Here is a 15,743-nt window from a genome sequence, read left to right as displayed (position 1 = left end):
GTGGGACACCTGCCACAGCATGGCTTTGTAAGTGGTGCATAGGTCCACGCTGGGATCAGAAGCTGCGAACCCTGGGCCACTGAAGTGGAGCGTGTGAACTTAACCACTACACTACCAGGCCAGCCCCCTGACACTGATCTTTTAGATTCTTTGTGTATGGTTATTCAACTACCATCTTCAAATACATCAACTGTAATCCAACCCAATTTTCTCCATCTTAACCATATGAATACTATGAGAGACCCAGACATATGCTTTGCTGAAATCAACAACGCTGTGCCTATCTCATTGATCTGACATACAAATTTAATAAGGGTTTGAAATAAGTGAAAGGAGTGTAATTTGGCATACTTAATTCTGTGCCAAACACATCAGCATCCTGGTGATCATCAAATTCTTTCCCATGTCTTCACAAACCATGTAATGACGCATTTTAAAATTCTGCTGGGGAACAACATCAAACAGATGTGTGGATCGTTTCTGAAATCTGCCCTTTTCCCCCTTTGCTAGTATCTGCTTCTTTCTGTTCTGTAACCATCTCCCAATATCTATGATGTCTCTGTGATTACAAAGCTACCAGAATTGCCCCTGATCTCATGGACACAGGTGAGGAGTTCACAGAAGTCATCTAAAGCAAACTTAGATGGTCATCTTTAGCAAACACAGATTGTATGCTATCCCAAGTTTGTAATTCTGGCACCACATCTGCCAGGAAGAGGCAGCAGGAAGCATAAAATACATTTAAAGTTGAGTACATGCATTCTGCTAAAATTGAAAGCTTTTATTCAGAAATTGAGTCAGTTCTGAGAAAATGTTTCATAAAATAATGAAGGTCTCCATGGCAGCTTTCTTCCAACTAACATCCTGCAGAGGATATTTTATTAACAGCTAGAAATTTGCTATTCCACTGTTGGCAGAGAAAAGACAACTCCTACCCTCAAGAAATTCAGCATCATGGAGAATAATGCTTTTTCTCCCCACATTCCATAGGGTTGTTTGCAGATATAAGCCACTACACCTTGTCAACATTTGATTTTCCAAAGTGATAAGGAAAAAGATGTGACATCTATATTAAACCAGACAGGAATCACTGACCAAGACACAAAGAATTGAGTTACATAGATCCAGGTGCAGCTTGAATTACAAGCAATAACATTTTTTTTTTGTATTATGAGGGATGTTGCACTTAAGTAAATTTCCATTTTACTGAAGCTTAAACCTATAAGCACTGGCACATTTTAGACCTTTTCTTCATGACTTGAGGTCTTTTCTATAAACTCATGTTGCAATGCCTTCAGGGTTAATGAACTGCTTAGAATTATTTGGTCTATACTGGAATGTCTACTGAGTCATTTGGCTTCTCATATGGTCTCCTCCTTTGTCAGCTGCCCTTCTTGGTTGTCAACAGACCCATTTCTCGCAGTGTCCCCATTACTATAACTACTTCCAATTTGTTATGGGCTAGATGACCAAATCACCAAGTTTGTTAGATTTATCAGAATTGTTTCTAAAGAAATAATGTGCGCGCACACACGTGTGTGTGTGTTTGTGTTTTAGGGAGCAAGAGATTTTCTTGTGAATAAAACACTGAAACACTGGTTAATGGTGCTTGATATCTATTGTAGCAGCCTAAAGACCTTCTTTGATCAATTCTTATTTCTCTAGCCACATTGAGGTACTGGATATAACAATTCACCTACCTGGTTCAGTTCTTAAACAGACTGCAAAGGGTTGGGGGAAGTGTCAAGACCATGTCTCCCAATAAAGCTTTGCTAGTTTTGATGAGATCAGAATCTAGTGCTTAGGAGACTGAAGACTATAGAGAAGAAGACTGAGTCTTGGCATCTCAAGACCAAGTCCTTGATCAGCTTATACCTCAGGTAAAGATGTGCAGGCCAGTTACTTACTCCATCTTAAAAGACATGAGACTCTTCATTGCTGTCTGCTCCCTCCCAGAGCTGTGAAGAAACAGCCTGCAGGGGGCTGGCCTGTGGCGCAAGTGGTTAAGTGCGCGAGCTCCACTGCAGTGGCCCGGGGTTCGCCGGTTCAGATCCCGGGTGTGCACTGACACACTGCTTGTTAAGCCATGCTGTGGAGGTGTCCCATATAAAGTAGAGGAAGATGGGCACGGATGTCAGCCCAGGGCCAGTCTTCCTCAGCAAAAAAAGAGGAGAATTGGCATTGGATGTTAGCTCAGGGCTGGTCTTCCTCACCAAAAAAAAAAAAAAAAAGAAAGAAAAAAAAAAAAGAAACAGCCTGCAGTACCTCACAAACTTATCAGGTAAATCTCCCATCACTGCTGGGTGTAGAGGAAAAGAAAAAGAAAATCTCTAAACTGGAGTTTCTACTAAACAAGATGTTAAACAGGTCTGTATTTTTTTTTTTTTTTAATTTTTATTTATTTTTTTTTTCCCCCAAAGCCCCAGTAGATAGTTGTATGTCATAGTTGCACAGCCTTCTAGTTGCTGTATGTGGGACGCGGCCTCAGCATGGCCAGAGAAGCGGTGCGTCCGTGCACGCCCGGGATCCGAACCCGGGCCGCCAGCAGCGGAGCGCAAGCACCCAACCGCCAAGCCACGGGGCCGGGCCTTTTTTTTTTTTTTTTTTTTTTTTTTACCAGACATCTTTAGTTTGAATCGCTTGTGGACTCAAAGCTCAGCCAAAATAATATGAATTTAGGGAATTTCAATCCAGTAATGATGACTTCCTTCCAAGCAATTCTGCTCAGTGTTTGGGGAACAGGATAAATACTTGGTTTGTAGTATAAGAAATCAAGTTTGTAAAGATAGTCCTCTCTGAGGCATCTCTGCAGTAAATATTTGCTCTAAATCCCAACTAACACAATCTATTCTAATAGAGTTTTAAATGCAAAACCTGACAACATGATTCTAAAATCAATTTGAAAAAAAAGGTGACCATAAAGAATATTCTAAAAAGAACTGTGAAGATAAAGGAGAGTAATTTGATTGCTTGGAGCATTGTGGCATTCATTTCTTTTGAAACCCATCAAAAGCTATAAGTATATGCCCAAACTTTGACCTAGTAATCCCACTCCTGTAAAATTTTTTCAAAGATAAAGAGTTATATGCAGAAAGAGATTCATTGTGTCGTTATTTTATAACAGATAAAATTAGAAACAATAAGCAAACAAGGTAATGGTTAAATAAGTATTACATGAAGTTGGTCAAATATTATATAACCATTAATACAAACTAGGAAGAACAGATAACATGGGAAAATATTACAATATGTTAATTTTTAAAAGCTGATATAATCTCATATTATGTTCCATTTATATTCAAATACATAATGCATATCCAGAAGGGAGCAAAGAAAATAAAATTGGTTAAAGGGATTCTCCTCAAACTGTATTTAATGTTGTAATGTCTTTATAATTTTTTTACAGTATCGCTTATATTTTATTTTAGTCACAGACTGGTATACCTGTGGCCATGGTCAGTAACATTAAGGTTCCTTCAAAACTGACTTCATGGTCATTCCATCTATTTTTTACTTTCTCTAAATCCTAAATTATAAAATTAGACTCAAAGCAAAGCAAAGCTGAAATGCTGTGCAAGTCATTTTGGATGGACTTTTGAGGCAGAGGGATGGGAAACGGAGAAGAGCATATGGTGTTAGAATTTATATGACTGATTCCAGCTATTACTGCTTTGAGTCCTGTGGCATGCCACTAGACCTGAAAATAAGAAGAGATGCTCTTACCCTACAGAGACTAAGCAGTCACTGAAGCCTGAAGATGTGAAAAGCCATGTAATAATAGCTGCGTACCGTATGTCATTAAGGCTGCACATGTATGAGGGGGTGGACAACTTAATAATGAGCAATAGACAGATACCCCATTTTTAGGCCTTTTCTACATTTAAGGAGCCAGGGAGTCAAGAACAGAAATGGAATCCTACCTGGAGTGAGTGGGAAGTGGCCGAGGCTGACAAAGCCATGTCCAGAGGCACACAGTGCTGGCCTCTAGATGAATGCCCCCACCTCCTATGTCCAGGCAGCAGCCAAGTAAACCTGCATTTGATAGCACAGACATAAACCTAAGTAAAGGAGACACCATTTATGATTTCAATCGTGAAGAAGGGGACTGAGTTATATAAAATTCTTGTAAAACACATGGACAAAATCAACCAAGTTATCTTGTTTTAACCACAAGTATTTATTGATGGATCGAAGAATACAATTTTAATGGAACAATAAGGCACAACTGTGGATTAAAACAGTTTACTATACAGCCAAAAGGAGGAAAAAGCCATAATCTTAGGAATTTTAAATATGCAAGTCAAGGAGCCCCTGAAGTACCTCTCTAACAGACCAGTGTCAGACAAGTCTTCCCTTTTATACAATTCCTATATTACATCACTTGATCACCAAGTCAGACTGATACTTCATGAAGAATTCCTCGGTCATTTATACTTAAGTCATCCAGCCTGGCCACTCCTCTCTTCCCCACTCTTCCCAATCCCTTTGCAGTGGTATTTTTTTTTTTAGCAATTCCCTTCCTAAGGTATTGTGTATACATCTTGGATAGCCTTCCAAAGCAAGGAAATAAGCAAGCAAGCAATAAGTCCAAGAAAATCAGCCAAGGGCAGATATATGGATGGACAGACTCATAAAGACAGATATGAGGATGGCAGCAGCCTGATTCAATGAGGTCTACAGTAAGCTGACTTAGGCATGGAAGTTTCTCTGGCTCATGCAAAGGCCTGTAATGCCCCCTCAGGTTGTGCCACCAGTGCCAGACCTCTTGTTTCTAAGGGATTAGCAGTGGTCCACGAGGGGGGCTAGGAAGTCAGTGTAACTAGGCAGCTGATGGTACAATACATTCAATGCTTTGGACCTGTATTAAGGGCTGACTATGGCTTCCAACATGAACATCTGCCAAGTGCAAAATTCATAGAGAATTTTGTGCAAAACTTCAAGACACTGAGGACAACCTTTAAATCTCTTGGGCTGGGATAAGTTAGGCACTTCCACAACTCTAATCTTTCTACTAGGAAATGTGAAGTGAAAAACATTCCAGGGCACATAACACTGAGGCATAAACCATGCTGCAGAGGTGGGAATACACGAGACTTTTAGGGTGGCTAGCCTCCTTGTTCAAAAAGCCATGAGCAAGTCCCCAAGCATATTGTCAGAGGAGCCATTCTGGTGCTGATGGTGTCCCCAAACTAGGCAAACCCGCAGGCATATGGCTATTTTCTAAAAAGAGTCAACACTGTACTAACAGAGTAGCCATGTAGGTATGTATGTTGAGAATCAGAGGCCAGAGGTAGAGCGACCTGGGCAAGCCACCTAAGAGACTTGGCTCACCAAGGCCACCACTGTTCAAGAAGAACATCTCCAACCAACAGCCCTTTGATGACAGAGCAGAGTGCAGGGGACCAAGAGATGGTCACATTCTTCTGAGAGAAGTGTTGGTTACTGAAAAGCTCCTGGATAGGCAACATCCCAGAGACCCATTTAAGAGTAAAGGTAGATAAAAACTGCCAGACCACCGAACTATTCCACCTAGTCAGAAATACATTTAACAGGCATAGCTTGGGTTGCCAAGTAGAACAGAGGGGATTGAAACTTAATAAAAAGTAGGGAGACTGAAAGACTGAACGGTATGTTGGGTGAAAGAGAAGTAGGAGGCAAAGGATGTATAAAAAAGGATGAAGGAGCATGCCGAAGCTAGTGGAGGGAAGGCAGCATGGCTACAGTCTGCATCCAGTGAAAGAGCTTTGCTGGTTGGTTCTTGGCATGATTCCCTCTCTCACCTTCTCAGATTGGATGGACGTGTGGCATTCAGCAGCAGAACAGGGGGAGATGATATTTAGAAATGGAGATAACCAGCGAATGATACTGAACAGAAATAGACTGAAGGTACCATTCTGTAATGCCCTGTTTATACACCAAAGGCAGGTTTGTGTGGACGGAACATATCTGGGGTTGTCATGCAACAGCAGTAGTACTCTGGGAGAAGGGGAATGATGGGTGGAGGTGGGGCTGGTGGACAGGAGGACTCTCAAGTTCCAGTTCTTAAATACTAGAAAGCAAGAACAGTTTGGTCTCAGTCCTTTAGTGAAGAAATCGGATGCTCATTTTCTGTTCTACGTCCACCTTCTCCAAAACCTGGGGAAAAAAAAACCCAGTGACAGTTATGAACGTCACAACAGGAGATACTGTCCCAGGCTCTTATCTGAATAATGTTTTTTTCCCTCCCTCCTGTGCAGTAGAATTTAACTGTTTCAGACCAAGAGGTGACTGACTGACCTTAACAAATTCTGTGAAAGATATGGCACTGTCCCCATCCTGATCAGCCTCCTGGATGGTCCTGTCTGCGATGCTGCCCAGCTGCTCATCTGAGATATTCACTCCGACCATCATTCGTAGCACCTGCAGGACCAACAGCCAAGAACTATATGAGACTTGTCATATAAGGGGGTCGGGGGGCTATTTTACTAAGATTAAAGATAAAACCGCCTCCAGCCTCTTTTCCTTTGATGTTCTCAAATATAATAGCCAGAAAGCTGAAACCCTTGTCTTCTCATCAAGGCCATTCTAGACAATGATGTGAACATATTTTAGCTCTGCCAGTTAGCACCTAAAAGACATGTGGTTAGCTTTTAAATAGTGGAGATATCTGCCTGCGAGAACTCAATGAGCCATTTCAAGTTTCCCAAGGTCATCTGCTCTGCCTTACATCTAGGCAGAGGACTCTGCACACAGCAGGTGTTAAATAAATGCTTACTGAAGGAAAGACCAATTCCTGCCCGCAAGAATAAGCAGCAAACACAAGTTATCCGCGTGCATGGGAGCTCTCCCACATACCTGTAACAGTTCATCGCGGGAGATCTTGTCATCTTTATCCAAATCGTATAGCCGAAAAGCAACTGGTAGGGAAAAACAAGAAGTTAGTAGAAATTTAGTAGTGTTTTGCCCTGTCTCAAGGAACTAAATATGTAAAGGACCCTAGACAGAAAAGTGGCACTGAATGGATAGTTTTTCCAAGAGCAACTGCCATTACTTGTAGAGCTTTTAAAGACATTGTAACATTTAAGAAATCGAGATGCATCTCATAATTGTTGGCATCTTAGCTTTGATGAAATATGGCCCCTCTTTGGACAAATCAGAAAACTTAATAGAAAAGAAAAAGTCGAATGTCCTTTTTCTTAGCTTAGAATGTTTTTTTAAAAAACAGCAACCCATAAGTGGTCTGTAAATTAGGCCATCTCACACAATCCATCAAGTCTACTGTGCACCAGTCAGGGGGCACCAACACAAGGAGCCATATGGGCGCTGAACAGCTGACTACACAAAGTATTGCTTGGAGAAAATAGCCACTTTGGCAAATTCATGCTAAATTTCAAATAATTCTCCACCCCTTGGGAGTCCTGAAGGTAAGAATTTCAGTTTCATGTAAAAATGCCAAGAATGTGATGGCTTACTGGCCTTATCATGTTTTTTTCTCTTCAACAATAGATAAGTCTTCTAGAAACTAGGATATAAGAGAGAGAATTCAGAAGAACAAAAATCATTCAGACAGTGCCATGTTGCTGAAGGGCGACCAAGTGACTCGTGTGATAACACTGAGTGATTTTATAGGCACTGTGAGAAACTGTCACACTGAGGAAGTGACTGCCTTGTTATTATTGCTGAATTTAGTGTGGTTTTGAGGCTCTGAATCACTTTAAGTATGTCACTAAGATGTCTGGTTTTCAGTAAGGTGCTGTGAATACTAAAAGGTCAAAATCCACTGTTAAGAGTTAAGATACACAGACTTAGATCCCGTCCTTAGGAACTCACATCTAGTACAGGAGAGCAACACACACTACTCCCTTTAATACAGTCTAAATGCTCCCGTCCATCTGAAAGCGTATGGCAGATATGCCTTTCTGGTTTGAGTAACATTTGAACAAGGTCTTGAAACACAGACAAATCTGACGAGGGGTGGCATTCCAGAGCTAATATTAGGTACAAAGGCATGAGAACACAGATGAATACCTAAAAGTTTAAATATCACCCCTTCTTCCCCCACCCCCCAAAAAAGGGGTGAGTCTACTAAAAGTTGAAGTAAAAATTTTAGAAAAATCGAATTTACTCTTTGGAAGATACACACTAGAACTCTGGAGGGGGAAGTAACCGGGTGAGACTTTCTCTGATGTTTGTCTGTTCTCTTTAACTTAGTTAGTTGAGTAACTATCTTTACCAAATTTGAGAATTTATATGCTCAGAGGTTTGAATTCCAAGCGAAAGGAGACAAGGATCATAAGTGTTCCTCATGGAATGTGTGTTTAACATAGTTCCCAAACTAAACACACACACACAGTTCTGATATTCCGTCATCTTTCTAAAATACCATAAAATGTGTTATCTACCAAGCAATCTTGAGGATGATTTTCCGATGAAAATCTGTGTGCTATATAACCCACAAATATCTGTTTCTAAATTTCTTAATCGGGTAACTGGAATAAACACTTACATCTCTTTCTGACAAACTATTTATAGAAGCTTGAACTGCTAATTCTTGAAACCCAGCTGCCATGGGCTGAATGTTTGTGTTTCCCCCAAATTCATATGTTGGAACCCTAACCCCCAACGTGATGCTATCAGGAGGCAGGGCCTTTGGGAGGTAAATAGGGTTAGATTAGGTCATGAGGGTGGGGCCCTCCTGATGGGATTAATATCCTTATAATAAGAGGAGACAGGAGATCTCTTTCTCCTCCTCCTCCCCATGTAAGGATACAGCAAGAAGGCTGTCTGTGAACCAGAAGAGGACCTCACCAAGAACCCGACCATGCTGGCACCCCAATCTCAGACTTCCAGTCTCCAGAACTGTGAGATGTCTGTTGTTTAAACCACCCAGTCTATGGCATTCTGTTATAGCAGTCTGAGCAGATTAAGACACCAGCAGAGGGGTAACTAGAGATCACGGATAGGACCTTTTAGAAAACACTGCAGCAATAGCAGTTATTTCTTAACCAACTTGGATTCCTGTCAATCAGCTCTGGCTGTGAACCAGCAGAAACATTTTCCCCAAGATAATGAATGGTCAAATGCACAAATGACTGAACCATTTTGTTAGGTCCTCTCTGTTTCCTCTCCTCCTCTCCCTTTTCCTCATTCTAAGTCCTATGACTGGGACTCTCCAGAGCTGTCTTCTCACCTCTCCAGTTCCATGGCTTTAAATGCCGTCTAATGCCAATGACTCCCAAATGTGCATCTCCAGCTTGGACCCTCCTCTGAGCTCTTTTTTTTTTTTTTAAAGATTTTATTTATTTTATTTTTTCCCCCCAAAGCCCCAGTGGATAGTTGTGTGTCGTAGCTGCACATCCTTCTAGTTGCTGTATGTGGGACTCGGCCTCAGGATGAACGGAGAAGTGGTGCCTCGATGCGCACCCGGGATTCGAACCCGGGCCGCCAGCATCGCAGTGCGCGCACTTAACCACCAGGCCACAGGGCCGGCCACCTCCTCTGAGCTCTTGACGCTGACGTCAGAGCAACACATTACAGTGGTTAAGACTGTGGCTCTGCCGAATCCTGGCTCTGACACCGACTAGTTAGGTGAACGTGAGCAAGTTACTTAACCTCTCTGTGCCTCAGTTGCCCGAGAGGTGCAAAGTGTTGGAATAAGGGAATCCACTTCATAGGGTTGTGAGGACTGAATGAGTTAGTACACGAAAGGCTCTTTAAACAGTGCCTGGCACACAGTAAGTGTTCAATCAATGTCATCTATCTGCTACCACCTCTCTGCCCTCCTCTCAAACCACTCACTTCTTTCTTGATAATGCTTCTTTGTTCTCTGAACACACCGAGTACTCATTTCTACCCAAGGGGCTTTACATCCGTTGTTCCCTCTGCCTAGAGCTCTCTTCTTTTCTTCGAATGGTGGGCTCATTCTTGGCTCAAATTTCAACCCCTCAGAGAGGTTTTCACTGACCACTCTTTCTAAAGTAGTGACATCCCTTCATCACTTTCTCATCCCACCTTATTCATTTCCTTCACAGATCTTGCCATGATCATAAGTCTTGTCTATTCATTTGTCTTTTTCCATATAATCTGCCTTCCTTATTAGATCATAAGCTCTATGAAAGCAAAGACCTTATCTGATTTATGCACTATTGTATCCTGGGCCTAAAACAGTGCTGGCACACAGTAGCTGCTCAAACATTTGCTTAATGAAAGGCCAAATGAATGCTCTCAGTCAAACCTTTACCTTTCAATCACTGTTTCTTCTTCTTCTTTTTTTTTTTTTTGTGAGGAAGACTATCCCTGAGCTAACATCCGTTGCCAATCCTCCTCTTTTTGCTGAGGAAAATTGGCCCTGGGCTAACATCCGTGCCCATCTTCCTCTACTTTATATGGGACGCTGCCACAGCATGGCTTGCTAAGTGGTATGTCGGTCCCTGCCCGGGATCTGAACCTGTGACCCCCGAGCGGCCAAAGCGGAGCACAGGAACTTAACCACTACGGCACCAGGCCGGCCCAACTGTTTCTTCTTTTTAAAAAAAATTGTGGTAAAATATACATAACATAAAATTTACCATTTTAATCATTTTTAAGTGTACAGGTAAGTATTTTCACATTGTTGTATAATCATCACTACCATCCATCTCCAGAACTTTTTTATCTTCCCAAACTAAAACTCTGACCCATTAAACAGTAACTCCCCATCTCCCCCTGCCCCTAGCAACTTTCTATGAATTTGACTTCTCTAGGAACCTCATACAAGAGGAATCAAACAATATTTACCCTTTTGTGTCTGGCTTATTTTATTTAGCATAAGTAGATTTATCCATGTTGTAGCAAATGTCAGAACTTCCTTTTTTTAAGGCTGAATAATACTCCATTGTATGTATATACCACATTTTGTATATCCATTCATCTGTCCACAGCCACTCGGGTTGCCTCCACCTTTTGGCTATTGTGAATAATGCTGCTCACTGTTTCTTCTTGGCTACTCTCCCAAATTCCACTTCACCAATATACCTCACCATCCAAATAAAATATCTTTGTGCAGGCTCATTTCCCATATCATTCATCATGTGTTATAAAAAACTTAAACCATTTTAGAGGACAATTAGAACATCAAAAGGGAAGCTTATAGGGGCCGGCCCTGTGGCTTAGCGGTTAAGTGCGCGCGCTCCGCTGCTGGCAGCCCGGGTTCGGACCCTGGGCGCGCACTGACGCACCGCTTCTCCGGCCATGCTGAGGCCGCGTCCCACGTACAGCAACTAGAAGGATGTGCATCTATGACATACAACTATCTACTGGGGCTTTGGGGGAAAAAAATAAATTAAAAAAAAAAAAAAAAAAAAGGGAAGCTTATAGACCTCTCCCTTACGTACCATGCCCTGGAGCACTCTAACATGGGTTGTACCTTTGGCATAAAACATTATCACCTCCCTGATCTCAAGAGGAGAGCAATAAGGAATCATTCCTGGGAGACAGAGCAGTAGAACTAGTTGTCCTTGGGCCTGTGCCTACATAGGTACAGTTTGGCCTTGCTGGTTGTCCTTGACATTCTTTCACTGTGGTATAAAAAAGTAATAGGACAAAGTGTGCTCTCAGAGTTCCTGATGAGATTATTTTATGCAGAAGATGGATCATAAACAAATTTGGTTCCAGAAGCCCATATTTTTAAGTAACAACATCCCCAATGAAGGTAAGTGTGCCTTACTGGCAAATGCTGGATGTACGATGCTCAACTGCTCTCACTCTACAACAAGAGGTGCCATCTTGCTGCTTCCATAGCTCTGTGAGAAATTCAGAGAAAACCAATAGATAGACAGAGAAGCAGAATCCAGGACTCTTCTTGTAGCTTTGGTTTCACTGGTCTAATAACATGAATGTGATCCCAACATATAGACTGCAACAGAATCCTAATTCATTTTCAGCTTCCTGTAACAGCTGATCTGAAAGCCAAGACTAAAGAAATGGTAAAAACCATGCATAACTTGCACAGCACTTTGCTATTATTCTATCTCATCCTAAAGTTTGCCATTTCTGTGGCATTCAGACCTTCTCCCTTCCTAACAGAATCTCATCCACAGCTTCAGGAGGGGATTCTGTCTCTCTGTCTCTGTTTGTCTCCCCCGTCAGATGGGAACAGGGAAGCACATAGCCCAACTGCTACTGAAAGCCATCAAGTGACCATGAGGAGCCATGCCTTTGGATGAAGCAGACACTAAGGACGGCAGAGCAGAGCAACAGAAAAAACCCGGGCCCTCGACGACCCAGTCAACCTGACACTTGCCTCACCTTACTTGTAAAGTGAGCAAATACATCTCCTTATTGTTGAAGCCAACTGAGTCAGCTGAAGGCATCCTAACTGATATACCAAGTAAATACCAAATCCACTAATGCTATTTGGAATATTTTCTTTAGGGTCAGTGTGAATTAACGCACTGAGACCACAGCAATTCATAAAGGAAATGAACCACAAAGAAAGGCCTCTATAGATGTGTTGCACAAAATACACGAGTGCCCCCTTATCTGCAGGGGATACGTTCCAAGACCCCAGTGGATGCCTGAAACCACAGAGAGTACTGAACACTACATATGCTATGTTTTTTTCCTATATGTACATACCAATGATAAAGTTTAATTTATAAAATAAAATCTTTAAAAAAAAAAAAAAAAAGGGCCGGCCCCGTGGCTTGGTGGTTAAGTGCGCGCGCTCCAATGCTGGCGGCCCGGGTTCGGATCCCGGGCGCGCGCCGAGGCACCACTTCTCCGTCCATCCTGGGGCTGAGTCCCACATACAGCAACTAGAAGGATGTGCAGCTATGACATACGACTATCTACTGGGGCTTTGGGGGAAAAAATAAATAAATAAAATCTTTAAAAAAAAAAAAAAAAGTTTAATTTATAAATTAGGCAGAGTGAGAGACAACAAGAACTTCTCCTTGGCATACTGGAATTGCCAGCATCACTACTCTTGTGCTCTGGGTCCACTATTAAGTAATATAAGGGTTACTTGAACACAAGCACTGCGATATCGTGACAGTTAATCTGATAACCTGATAACTGAGAGGGCGGGTAGGGTATACAGCATGGATACACTGGACAAAGAGATGATTCATGTCCTGGGTGCAGTGGCAGAGCTGGATGGTGAAAGATTTCATCATGTTATTCAGAACGGTGCACAATTTAAAACTTACCAATTGTTTATTTCTGGAATTTTCCATTTAATATTTTCAGACTGAGGCTGACCTGAACTGAAACCATGGAAAGTGAAACCATGGATAAGGGGGGACTACTGTACCTGGATCAAGCCATGAGAATACAAAGCTAAAGAAGTATAATTTTTTTCTTTTCTATTAATTGTTTGCTGATTGAAAGGTCTATAATGTAGAAATTTTTAAAAACTACAAGGGGTTCAATTTACTTTACTTACTACTTCCTTGAAAATTTTTTTATTGTGGTGAAATACACATAAAATTTATCATCTTAACCATTTTTAAGTGTACAGTTCAGTGGTATTAAATACATTCACATTGTTGTGCAATATCATAGATAGCCATCCATCCCCATAACTCTCTTCATCTTGTAAAACTGAAATTCTACACATATTAAATAATAACTCCCCATTCTCCCCTCCCCCATCCCTGGCAACCACCATTGTACTTTCCATCTTATGATTTTTGACTACTCTAAGTATCGCATATAAATGGAGTCATACAGTTTTTGTCTTTTTGTGACTGGCATAATACCCTAAAGGTTCATCCATGTTGTAGCATGTGTCAGAATTTCCTTCGTTTTTAAGGCTGAATAATATTCCATTGTATGTAAATACTACATTTTGCTTATCCATTAATTGATGGACCCTTGGGTTGCTTTCTCATTTTAGCTATTGTGAACACAGGTGTACAAATATCTCTTCAAGACTCTGCTTTCAATTCTTTTGGGCATATACCCAGAGGTAGAATCACTAGATCATATGGTAATTCTATTTTTAATTTCTTGAGGAACCGCCATACTGTTTTTCACAGGGGCTGTACCATTTAACATTCTTACCAACAGTCCACAAGGGTTCTAATTTCTCCACATCCTTGCCAACACTTGTTATTTTCTGTTTTTTCGATAGTAGTCATCCTAACGGGGTGTGAGGTGGTATCTCACTGTAGTTTTGATTTGCATTTCCCGAATGATTAGTGATGTTGAACATCTTTTCATGTGCTTATTGGCCATTCGTATATCTTCTTTGGAGAAATGTCTATTCAAATCCTTTGCCAATTTTTGAATTGGATTGTTTGTCTTTTAATTGTTGAGTTTTAAGAGTTCCCTATATATCCTGGATATTAGTCCCTAATCAGGTATATGATCTGACAGTATTTTCTCCCATTCTGTGGGTTACCTTTTTACTCTATAGACAGCATCTTTTTGCAAAAAAATTTTTTTTTGTGAGGAAGATCAGCCCTGTGCTAACATCTGCCAATCCTCCTCTTTTTTTGCTGAGGAAGACCAGCCCTGGGCTAACATCCATGCCCATCTTCCTCTACTTTATATGGGATGCCGCCACAGCATGGCTCAACAAGCGGTGCGTCGGTGTGCGCCCGGGATCCGAACCAGCGAACCCCGGGCCGCTGCAGCGGAGCGCACGGACTTAACTGCTTGTACCACCGGGCCAGCCCCAAAATTTTAATTTTTATGAAGTCCAATTTCTCTATTTTTTTCTTCTGTTACCTGTGCCTTTGGTGTCATATCCAAGAAATCACTGCCAAATCCAATGTCATGAAGCTTTTGTCCTGTTTTCTTCTAAGAATTTTATTGTTTTAGGCCTTACATTTAGGTCATTGATCCATTTTGAGTTAATTTTTGTATACGTTGCTAGGTAAGGATCCAACTTTATGCTTTTTTTTTTTTTTTTTTATGAGGAAGATCAGCCCTAAGCTAACATCTATGCTAATCCTCCTCTTTTTGCTGAGGCAGACCGGCACTGAGCTAACATCTATTGCCAATCCTCCTCCTTTTTCTTTTTTTCCCCCAAAGCCCCAGTAGATAGTTGTATATCATAGTTGCACATCCTTCCAGTTGCTCTATGTGGGCCGGGGCCTCAGCATGGCCGGACAAGTGGTGCATCGGGAGTGTCGGTGCGCGCCTGGGATCCGAACCTGGGCCGCCAGTAGCAGAGTGCACGCACTTAACCGCTAAGTCACGGGCCGGCCTCAACTTCATTCTTTTGCATATGGATATCTAGCTTTCCCAGCACCATTTGTTGAAAAGACTGTCCTTTTCCTATTGAATGGTCTTGGCATTCTTGTCAAAAATCAACTGACCACATATGTGAGGGTTTATTTCTGGGCTCTCTATTCTATCCCATTAGTCTATATGTCTATATTTATGTCAATACCAAGCTGTATGGATTACTATAGATTTGTATTACGTTTTGAAATCAAAAAGTGTGAGTCCTCTAGTTTTGTTCTTCTTTTTAAAGACTGTTTTGGCTATTCAGGGTCTCTTTAGATTCCATACGAGTTTTAGGATGGGTTTTTCTATTTCTGCAAAAAACGTAATTGGATTTTGATAGAGATTGCACTGAATCTGTAGATTGCTTTGGGTATTAAATATTAAAACAACTTTGTGTTACAGTAATAGATAACTTTATTATACATTAATAACAAGATGTAATATTGGGTCAAAGAACTATCATAATTTTGAACCAGTGATGAGCACAAATGACCAACTGAGATATCTGTAACAATGTGATGCGAAATAAAAATGTCTGATTTCTATCA

The 15,743-nt window shown here is 41.3% G+C and overlaps 1 protein-coding gene across 1 annotated transcript in view; it reads right to left on the bottom strand.

Moving 5' to 3' along the window:
* Window positions 1-4,153: 4,153 nt before the first annotated feature.
* The window catches only part of CHP1 (calcineurin like EF-hand protein 1), a 40,751-nt gene continuing 29,161 nt past the window's right edge, over window positions 4,154-15,743 (bottom strand). Inside the window, exons 5-7 of the mRNA XM_004421436.3 lie at window positions 6,835-6,896; window positions 6,277-6,399; window positions 4,154-6,135 (exon numbers count right to left, since the gene is read on the bottom strand). Of these exons, the coding sequence (XP_004421493.1) occupies window positions 6,082-6,135; window positions 6,277-6,399; window positions 6,835-6,896 (239 nt within the window). The 3' untranslated portion in view covers window positions 4,154-6,081. The remainder of the gene's footprint in view (window positions 6,136-6,276; window positions 6,400-6,834; window positions 6,897-15,743) is intronic.

The sequence above is a fragment of the Ceratotherium simum genome, chromosome 3, assembly GCF_057802395.1.
Source record: "Ceratotherium simum simum isolate JZ-2026a chromosome 3, ASM5780239v1, whole genome shotgun sequence".
Lineage (NCBI taxonomy): Eukaryota > Metazoa > Chordata > Mammalia > Perissodactyla > Rhinocerotidae > Ceratotherium > Ceratotherium simum.
Note: the sequence above shows the minus strand (reverse complement) of the source record. Positions and strands in the feature narration are given on the sequence as shown.